Here is a 10578-nt window from a genome sequence, read left to right as displayed (position 1 = left end):
ATCTATCAGTGCCCAGATGCTATTGATCCTCTTCTCATCAACACCCAGACCCACCCACTGATGCCCAGCTCTCCCTTCCATTAATGCCAGACTCCTGCTAACCTCTAGATCATCCCCTCTTCAACCCTGTAGACTTGATACAGACACTAACCTAACTCTCCCTCCTTCTCTCCAGACACCCTGCTGTCTCCTGGACATCTCTGAGCCTGCTCAGGATTCCCTCAGAACCACATTGACTGCTCTGTCATACTTCCCTCCTTTCCCAATGGTCACAAAGGCTCTGCCCTTCCAGATAAACTTGGTGTCCAAGTACAAGGTGCTAGGGGATAATAGACTGTCACCTGTGTTCAGCACACCTCCCAATATAGAAGGGGATCCAGAAACTCAAGGTGTGAAGCCTGAGACTGGAAGCACTGTCTCATTGGCTCCACTTGGTCCCCCTAAGCACTGAGGGACATGCACTGTCAGACAGGGGCTCCAAGCAGCATGCTGAGTGAGAGACAGGATGGAAGGCTCTTGTAGTCCCTCAAACCATGAGACGATTTCATGTTGTGGTTCACTAGGCGCTCAGACATTCTACTTGATTTTCTTCTCTTTCCCTAAGACCTTTCAGGGGTAGGGGAAGGAAGTCACACAAGTTCATATAATCTTCATTCACTTTTTTAAAAACAAACAAAAGTTTTTTTTAATTTTTTTTCTTTGGGTTTGTACACGAAATTTACAGTGTGAAAAATATACAAGTGAATTCGCGGCCAAAAACCTAGGTGTTGGAGGGGTTTGGTCACAAACATATATAAACAAAACATTTCTAAGTTCTTCCTTTGGTCTGACTACAGCCCCCTGATTCCATGACAGGCAGCAGAGCTGAAACTCTGGGAGTGGGACCCCAGGCCCAGCCCTGTCGCCCAACATGGGCAAGGTGGGGCAGGCACATCTGGAACAGCTGGCGCCATCTGGCTCTCTTGGGCTTTGGGATGGGGACGGATGTGTTTCGGTAATCCCTTCCTCTTTCTGGCTCCCCTGGCTGGGGTGAGCTGGTGAATGTCTGGAGGTGAAGAGTTGGCAGATTGGCATTGATAGCTGTTAGGGAGTGAAACAAGTAAAGTAGGGGCCTCCAAGTGACATTAAACACAGGGACCTTCAAGGGGTCTGATCTTGTTCCTCCAAGCCATGGGGTCACCCCGAGTTCTTGGCAGTGGCCCAGAGGTCTGGCACCAAGGAGGTGAGTGGCTCTGGGGCCCTCTGTGGACCTTGGGGCTACTGCCCCCTTTCAGCAGAGCTCCCTACAGAGCTGGAGGCCAGGGGCCCTAGATCTCGGTGGCAGCGATCTCCTCCAGGCAAATGCAGGGGGCTGACTCAGCCAGGCCCAGGTCAGCGAGCTCCCGGGCCTCCAGCTCCAGGCTCAGCTGCTGCAGCTCCTGCTCCAGCTGCCTGTTTCGCCGGTACATCTGGATATAGTTGTGTTGCAGCTGCTTCTGGTAGCGGATCACCTGCTCCTTCTCGGCCTGCCAGGCCTGCCGCTCGCCCTCAAAGTTGTCCTGCTGCTCCTCACCCCGCCGCCGCTCCTGCTGCAGCTCTGCCCGCAGCCTCTCTACCTGGGCCCGCAGGCTGCCCCCCACCCCTGCTGCTGCCCTCTGTGCCTTGGCCTCATCGCTCTCTGCCAGGAGGAAGGGGTCAGTGGTGGCAGGTGGCACAGGAGGCTCCCGGAGTCCAACTGCCTCAGCATCCAACTGCCCAGCTTTCTCCCGTAGCCGGTCTGCCTCTTGGCGATGCCGCTGCAGCTCCTGGGAACAGGCCTCTAGCTCCAGCTCCCGTGCACGGGCTGCCTCCTGGAGACCCCTTGCCCGGCCCTCACTGACCCGCAGTGCAGCCCGGGTCTCCCGCAGCGCCACCCGTAGGGCCACCAGCTCACTGCCCTTCTGTACAAGCTCGGCCTGAGACTCCTTCAGTTGCTGCTTCAGCAGGGAGATCTCGCCTGACTTCTGGCACACCTGTTGGGGTGGGGAGTGCGGGGAGGGCAAAGGGTAGTCAGGAAGGATGGTGAGAAGGGTTTTGCCCTGGAGGGGTCAGGCCCTGAGCATCATGCTGGGAATTTGGGGAGAGAGGGCTCAATCATCCCCATTTTACAGTTGCAGACACCCAGACAAGCATGGCGACAAATCCAATATCATATAGCCACTGAACAGAGTCAGATCTTTGTCCTTCAATGCTGGTTTCTGTAAGTCATCATAAGACATTGTGGAAGCCCTGTCTCACCCTGCCCAGAGACTCAGAGTGGCAGATGTTGTGTGAATGGGGGCAAATGACAACAGTGCCCACATTTCTGGTTGACAGGCATTACTGTGCATATTTGTTACGAGTACGACATTGGAGCCAGGTTGCCTGGATTCAAATCTCAGCTCAGCCACTTAACTAGGTGTGACTTTGAACACTTAAGTTTTCTAAACCTCACTTTCCTCATCTAGTAAAATGGAGTTATTAACAGCACCCACCTTCTATGTTGCTGTGAGGATTACATGAAATAGTTGGTGTAGCAGGCTTAAAATGGTGCCGGGCAAGTAGCAAGCACCACATCCTTATTGGCTGGAAGGTGGCTAGGACAGGGATGTGGGCACTAGACCAGACCCGTGAGGAGACCACACTTAGCAAGGGACATCAGGGAGCCCACATCACACAGAAGAAAGGAAGTGGGGGGGGGGGGGTCATCTGTAGTGGCAGGCTAAGGTGTATATGACTTTGTGTGTTCCTTGTCTGGCCTACCTCCCACTTTGTTTCCTCCAGTCTCGGTCCCAGTTCCCGCTGCTCGCGCTCAAAGGTGGCACAGCGCCGCTCTAGCTGCTCACGCTCCTGAAGCAGCTGCGCAAAGTCATCCTGTAATTGCCGCTTCTCCTGCTGTAGCTGGAATACCTGCAGCTGCAGCAGCTGCTGGGCCCGCTGGGCCCGCTGGGCTGCCTGCTGCGCCTGCACCGCACAGTCCTCTCTCAGGACATCGCGCTCTCGCTGCCAGTGCCGCTGCCTCTCCTCATATACCTGTGGGTGAGAAGGCAGAACTGGGTCGTGGGCAGTTCCCCAAATGCTCAACTCTCCAGATGTTCTGGTAGACCCCTGGCCTGCGCTCACGGAGGGTTGATTCCGTTAAATAACGATAACCATGGCAATCATAAAGGAGCCCTGGTAGCGCTGTAGGATAAGCATTGGACTGCTAACTGCAAGGTTGGCAGTTCAAAACTACCAGCCACCCCATGGGAAAAAGATGAGGCATTCTGCTTCCATAAAAATTTGTATCTTGGAAGTCTACCTTTTATAGTAATAACAGAAATAACCATGCTACTACTACTTGGTAATACCAGCATTTCTTAGAAGTCCTGGTGTGGTGCTATAGGACAAGCACTGGACTGCTAACTGCAAGGTCGGCAGTTCAAACCCATCAGATGATCCTCAAAAACCCTATAGAGGGTCAATATGAGTCAGAACCGACTTGACAGCACTTAACAAGAAGCACTTCTTAAGTGCCAGGCATTATTCTGAATACTTTATACCTTTCACGTTATTTCATGGTCATAATAACTATGAAGCCAAAAAGATTCCCATTTCTAGACAAGGAAACTGAGACTCAGTAAGGCTAAGTGACTTGCTCAAGGTGAGATGAGGGTGGAGGGTGGTCACAACAACTGCCCAACACCCGCCAGCACCAGTGAATGAACACACTTCTTGGATTCCCAGAACCTCTGATGCTCCACCACACCACCCCCCATGATCACTGCTGACCACACCTGGCATACGGTTGCCTCGCTCTCATCCAGACTGTCCCGTAGCTGCTGCAGCTCTGCCTCTCGGTCTCGAAGCTTGCCTTCCAGGACACAGTGCAGCAAGGCCTCATCCGACGGGGGTGGAGGGGGTGGAGGGGGCGGGGGAGGTGGGGAGCGCTCTCCACAGGAACTGTCAGGGGAGGCCCGGGGGCCACTGCCCAAGAGCCCCCCAGCTATGCGACCTCCTAGGGAGCCCGTGCTCTTGCTAGAAGAGGACCGGCCACTGTCTGAATGGGAGGGCCCAGTAGGGGCCCCTCGGGCTAATCCAGGTAGTGCCCCCCGCCCAGGGCCATGGGAGGGTAGGTGTCCGCCGGGAGAGTTGGTAGCTGGCTCAGCACCCCCGGTGCTGTACGTAGGCAGACTGGACAGTGAGTTTCGGCCAGAGTCGGACAGTGTCCCAGATGGGCAGCCACTGGTCCAGCCACTTAGTGCCAGGGGCTTGTCGGCAGCTGAAGAGGATGAGGATGAGGATGAGGATGAGGCAGGGCCCCCAAACAGCTGTGTCAGGCTGCCCTGGCTCCCTGACAGCCCAGAGGCCCGAGGACCCAGGAAGCTGGGGAGAGATGGTGCCCCTCGAGGTTTGGGCAGCACTGGCTTGAAGGCTGTTGGGCGGATCAGGATTTTCTCCATGTTCTGAAATGAGGTGACCATGTGATACTGGGGATGAGCTGCCCAATCATTCCATGCTCTTATCACAGTCCCAGCTTTCCCACTTGGGGTCCCAGTCCCCACACACTAATAGCAATAAACACTCAACCACAAGGTTGGTTTGAACAGCAAGAGCAGCAGTTCAAACTCACCAGCCACTCTTTGGAAACCCTATACAGGGTTGCTGAAATCAACTCCACGGCACTTAACAACAAACACCACCACTACCACCAACCAAGGGCTTACTAAGTGTCTGATCTAGGTTAAGTAATTTTTAAAAGTTCTTCTTTAATCATTACAACAGTCCTTTGAGCAAAATATTATTTTTATCCCAATACTGTTGTTAAGTGCCCTTGAGTCAGTTCTGACTCACAGCAGCCCTATATAGGGTTTCTGAGGAGTGGCTGGTGAGTTTGAGCTGCCAACCTTGCAGTTCAAGCCAACCTTGAGGTCCAAGTGCTTATCCTATGGCGCCATACCAGGACTCCGTTACAGATAGAATATTGGGATACAAAAGAAACGGAGGATCAGCAAGGTTAAAGGCCTTACTCAGTGAAATACACAGTTGTTAAAAACAATAATTTAAGCCACTAACATGTATGGAGCACACATTATGTGCCAAGTACTATGCTAAGTACAAAATTTGATTTAATTCTTAGAACGATTCTATTCAGGCTGACCTATTATCACTAATTTATGGACCCCCAAACTGAGGCTCAGAAAGGTGAAGTGAGTTTCATGAGGCCATACAGCCACAATGAGGCAGAGCCGGGGTTAGAACCTGGGTCTGGTGCATCTGTAACCCACATACCTTCCTCTAACCAGGCCTCCACACTCCAGCTTCCCCAGGTGACTCCTGACTCCACCCTGGTCCCACAGGAGGGCCAGTCCTCACCTTCTCCAGCTTTCCAGAGACAGGGATGAGCTTTGGTGGGGGGCCACGGAGATGGGCATTGTGTGCTCTCTGCTCTCGGACATCCTCAACATCACTGCTGGGACTGGGAGGTGACTCGGTCCGGAAGTCTTCGTTGATGTAGGTGAAACTGGTGCCAGGGACAGTCTTCCTGGGGGGTACAGCTGGGCATAGTGGCTCCTGAGCCCCATAACCACCTCGTAGCAGACCATCTTGCTGGCGGAAGAAGGTGGGCCCAGGGGGGCCATGGTGGCGAGGAGCTGGTCCCCCAGGGCAGGGCCGGCCTGAGATGAGGCTGCTCACGCTGCCCATGGCTGGAGCTTGGGGGGCAGTTGTGGCCTCAGGGGTAGGCTCCAGTGGTACTGGCATAGTCTGCACAATAGCCATGGTGGCAGAGGCTCAGGTCTGGCCAAGGGCCTCCAGGGCAACCTGTGAGCAGGGTAATGGTATCAGACTCTTCCTACATCCACCTCGAGCTCTGGTCCTAGGTCAAACCCCAAACAGTAACAAGTCCTGCTCCCCCGAAGTTTCTCTTAAAAGCACTGGTATAAACCTCAGTTCTCACTGGGCCTCAGATCACTCACTAACTCTGGCCTGGAAAGGACCAAGGACTGAATCCAATGAGTAGAGATGATGAGGGGATGGGAGGCCTGGTGGTTTACTCAGCGCCCCTTGGCAGGATTGGACCAAGTCAAGGTCCAAGACCAAGCACATACCCCCATGGGCTAGAAAGAAAGCCTTACCACCTCCCAGCACAGATCCCTGGTCCCCTGAGACATGTGGCCTCATTACAGGGCAGCTTGGGCAGAGGCACCTCAGGGACGCCATCAGTAACTCAAATGGTAATTAGGGAACAAAGAACTAAGACCAGGCAGTACCCAACCTCCCCCAGCTAAGCCTCAGTTTCTCCCAGACACAGAGGCGGCAAGGGTAGAGCTGGCCAAACAAGAAACCCAGAGCTCTTAGGGAGACCACAGGTGTCCTCTGGGGTCTTCTGCCTCCTAGAGGTAGATGCAGGCTCACACTTGTTTCCATGACAACTTTCCTCCCCATATCCAATCAGTCAGGCCTAAAGCAGCCTACACAGCCCCTACCCCACTGCCAACCTCTAAGAAACCTTCCAGTCTCAGCTAGTTTCCCAAAGGAACCCAAAGAAGATGAAGGTAAAAGCCCCTCCTTCTGTAAATCCTTCCAAACCAAAGGCCCCACCCTCACCTCTGGCAGCTGCTCTTCCATCTCACTTCCCTGGAGTCCAGAGAAAAGGGCTCCACCTCCCCAGACCTTGTTCCTTCCTGGAAAGGGACAGCAAGCCTCCACCCGGAACTCCCTCCTTGGTCCTGAGGCCGATGACCAGAACTTAAGCATCTGCTGAAGTCATCATGCAGAGCAAGGGCCAAGAAGTGGACAGAGTTCAGTGAGAATAGGAGCGTGTGCAGGAGTGGGAGCATTTACTGGGGGGGTGGTGGTGGTGGTGGTGGTGGTACAGGATAGGGGACACAACCCATCCCCACACTCGCTGCTGTCAACTTGATTCTGACTCACAGTGCCCCTGCAGGGCAGAGTACAGCTGACCCCTACAGTTTCTATGGCTGTATTGGTTACAGAAGTACACAGCCATATCTTTCTCCCATGAAGTGGCTGGTGGTTTGGAAGTGCTGATCTTCTGGTTAGCAGCCACTGAGCCACCAGGGCTCCTTGACTATATACATACCACAAAAGTCAAATGCACTGCCATTGAGTCAATTCCCACTCATAGCCACCCTATATGGGGTGTCCAAGACTGCAAATCTTTATGGGGCAGCCAGCTTCATCTTTCTCCCAAGGACAGACTGGTGGATTTGAACTGCCGACCTTGTACCCAATATTTAACCCAGAGTGCCACTAGACCTCCTTAGGTATACATAAGCGAATATAATCTGAGGGGCTTCAAAGAGTTCATGAGAAAATGGATTTAAAAGATAATAGAACCCCCTCAGATATGAGTGAATATCTGAGAGAATTAAGTTGGGATAGATGGATCAGTATATTCAATATACATGGATGTGTCAACTCATGTGGATCTTGACTAGGACAAGCAGGTGTGTGAATAGGAAGGTGTGTGCATCTGAGCCTGTGTTGGGAATAGGTAGGAGTCTGTTTCCCTCCCCCAATCTCATCCCAATCTTTTTGGCTTGAGCTCCCTAAATCCACCCCTACTCCCACAGGAAAGTATCCAGACCAAGGGGAGAGGGAGAGCAGTGTCTAGGCCCCTCCACAAGCACCCTACAAGTCCCAGCAAGACGGACAGACTCCCTTTTCTCCCTCAACTCCTCTCTCCCAGGGCAAGAGGGGAGCACTGAGGAAGGAAGGGGCTCTTTAGGGTGCAATGTCTGCATGTCCCCACTTCATTGAGCAAAGAAAAAACGAAAACTGCGGGGAGGAGACAGACTCAGAAAGACAGACAGGGATCCAAAGCCAGGAGACAAAGACCAAGAGAGGCAGGGAGAGGCGGGCAGCAGACAAGGGGGCCGCCGACCCAGAGAACCAGGCCCCTGAATCCGGAGACAAAGCTGGGCCCCAGGAAGCCAGAGCAGGCATCTGGAAGACCAGGCCCGGCCGGCAGGGCTCCCGCTCTGGGAGCCGAGAGAGAAGGAGGGGCAAGCCAAGGCTCCATTTTGAGAAATGCGCTTGTGGTTGTGAGAAGAGGGAACCCCATGCTCGGCCAGAACTCCCTGGGAAATCTCTGTGGCGCCGGGAGCCCCCGTTCCGTAGGCTTGGTACTGGTTGGGGGGGCGGGGGCTCAGCCAGGGTCAGAGAGGGATCTGGCCAACGTCCAGACTCCTACAGGCCTCACTTTTGGAGGCTGAAGAGTTGGGCAAAGTCTCCCCCCACCCAAACTCTAGGGACCAGTGAAGCAGGATCAAGTCTGGGATCAGGAGTTTTCCTTCCGCGACAGGAAGCTGGGAGCCTCAAACCCTCCCTCCTGAGTCCAAAACAGTACCCCCTCCCGCTTCCATAAAGTGGAGACAGCTGTGAAATAGCAGCCCCCCACTGGCCCTCCAGCGTGCAGAAGTTAGGGGCGCCCCACGTCGCCTCCAGGCTGCGATCCCCTCACCTCCGCAGCGCTGCTCCATGCTCAGCCCCGGGCCGCCCCAGCGCTCCACAGGCGCGCAGCCCGGCTCCAAACCGCGCTACTCCGAATGGCCCCAGCCGGCAGGGCCCCGCCTCCGAGCGCCCCCCCGGGGCCCCGGCCAGCCCCCACCGGCCTCAGTGGGCGGGGCAGGGTGGCGCGGGAGGGGGCCGAATGCGGCCCCGCCCCCGGGGCTCGAACACCCGCAAGCGCCCCCGCGATACTTGGGTCCGGAGGGGCGCACAAGGGGACTGCACGGCAGGAGCCAGGCTCCCTCCCTCCGAGGCCTAGTGACTGTGTGTCTGTGGGCTCAACGGCCACGACTCGGCGGCGATGGGCCACCCTCTTTCCCTCAACCCGGGCCCCGGGGCCGGCGGCAGCTGGTCATTGTTTGAGCACAAAGGGCCAGGCGCGGCGGCCGCCGCCCCTCCCCCCTCCCTCCGCTTCTTTACTCGGAGCCACCCCTCCAGGACTCTCTTCAGCTTCAGGGACCTGAGGGGGAGGCCGAGGGCCACTTTCCCCCCTCTTGGTCTGTCCGGGTCTTGAGCCCCATCACTAGTCTGAGGGCGAGGCTAGGCCGGTACCTGCCCCACCCCCAAGCAGGTCGGGGGCAGCACATTTGGGTTGGCGGAGGCGGCGCCACCTGGCGGCCTATTTGGAGAACACGCCCAGCCACACACTCCTCCCACCCCCACTCTCCCACCCCCACTGACCAGCACCGTACCGTACCCTCTCCCCCGCGAGCCTCGGCCTGTCCCTGGCACGCCTCTATGCTCCTCCACCTGCCTTCGGAACTATTTACTAAGACGCTCAGAGAAAGGTGGCCTCTGGTCACCCAACAATCATTCAGGTGAACTGGTCCAAACTTTCAGTTCAAACCTGCACCAGCCTCAACAGCAAACATTCTACTGTCTTTCCTGGGTCACAGAAATTCTCAGCCTCTCACAAATACAATCTTTGTAACACCCACATAGTCTTACCACATTGTTTCATATAACCACAATCGCACACAGTCTCATCTATCACACGGCTCCATAATCTTGTAGGCCAGAACACACAGGCACTATCTTTCAGACCCAGTCACAATCTTCAATACAGTTGTAGTCTCCTAACCACATTGACAGGAGTCCTGGTGTGGCACTGTGGGATAATGCACTGGACTGTAAAGTCGGTTTGAACTGCAGGGTCGGTGGTTCAAACTCACCAGCTGCTCCTCCTCAGAAACCCATACAAGGGTCGCTATGAGTAGGAAGGGACCCGAGGACAATTAACAACAACCACAATTGGCAGTCTTATTCACAGTTGCTCATAAATAACTTCTTACACATACAAACATCTTGTAGACTTTCCCTTAGGGGTCTCATGACCTGGTCAGCTCAGCTGATGCTGGCACCTCTGGGCAAGGACAAGCCTCCCTGCCCCCCCTGGACCAAGGCTGCCAGTGCTCGGCTCCGCCCCAGGAAGGAGCATACCCCCATTCCAGGCCACAGCCCTGGCTGGCTCTCAGCTCTATTTTTAGCTCGATGGAATGGGTTGTTTTTCTTTCTTTTTCCCTGGAAAGGGAAACACAGCCCAGCCACCCTCAGACTCATCCCAGGCTCAGTCTCACAAGAACAGCCTGAGACCCTCTCCCCAGAAGAGTCCCCCTCCTCTGGCCCTGTCCTGATCCCAGCCTCCAGGGACACTAATAGCCTCCTCCCATTCCCGGCAGTCTGCCCAGAAGCTCAGGCAGCAGCTGGACCCAACGTGTGTGGAAGAGGGCGACGTAGGGGTGGGGAGGGAGACAGAGGGCCGCTGGCCACCACCCTGGGGGGGGGGGGGCCAGAGGGGGTGCTCGTCATCCTTTCTACTACAGGGGAGTAGGTCCACTCGGTAGGAAGAGGTGTATATTCCCTTGGGGAGGAGGGTTTCCACTCTTGAACGGATGGGCTTTCTGTTCCCCCATTGAGGGGAAGAACTCAGTCCAGCCTTAGGGGTATGGGGTGGTAAGAACGAGATCCACAGACACTTAGGCAGCTGCTTCCTGAGCTGGAAGTACGAGATGGTAGGAGGACAGCTGTCCACTGCCACCAAGGAGAGTCCCCTCTCATACCTTCGGG

General features: G+C 55.2%; 1 protein-coding gene across 1 annotated transcript; it reads right to left on the bottom strand.

Annotated features, from left to right (window-relative positions):
* Positions 1-1307: 1307 nt before the first annotated feature.
* On the bottom strand, positions 1308-5763 carry LZTS2 (leucine zipper, putative tumor suppressor 2). Its single transcript, XM_006831256.1, has 4 exons — positions 5353-5763; positions 3774-4442; positions 2761-3030; positions 1308-1991 (listed from the first exon to the last, which is right to left on the bottom strand). Exons 1-4 carry the CDS (start codon positions 5755-5757, stop codon positions 1308-1310), a joined length of 2028 nt encoding a protein of 675 aa, XP_006831319.1. The 5' UTR covers positions 5758-5763.
* Between the last annotated feature and the right edge of the window lie 4815 nt (positions 5764-10578).

This window comes from Chrysochloris asiatica, unplaced genomic scaffold, assembly GCF_000296735.1.
Source record: "Chrysochloris asiatica unplaced genomic scaffold, ChrAsi1.0 scaffold00003, whole genome shotgun sequence".
NCBI lineage: Eukaryota > Metazoa > Chordata > Mammalia > Afrosoricida > Chrysochloridae > Chrysochloris > Chrysochloris asiatica.
The sequence above is the reverse complement of the archived record's forward strand: the minus strand, read 5'-3'. Positions and strand labels throughout refer to the sequence as shown.

Bases quoted from the DNA above. Each gene is read 5' to 3' on its own strand.
- LZTS2 (XM_006831256.1), bottom strand. From the start codon at position 5,757: ATGGCTATTGTGCAGACTATGCCAGTACCACTGGAGCCTACCCCTGAG. The intron at 4,443-5,352 runs GTGAGGACTGGC...ACCTCATTTCAG, and splicing joins TCTCTGGAAAGCTGGAGAAG to AACATGGAGAAAATCCTGAT. The intron at 3,031-3,773 runs GTGTGGTCAGCA...TCTCACCCACAG, and splicing joins GCGAGGCAACCGTATGCCAG to GTATATGAGGAGAGGCAGCG.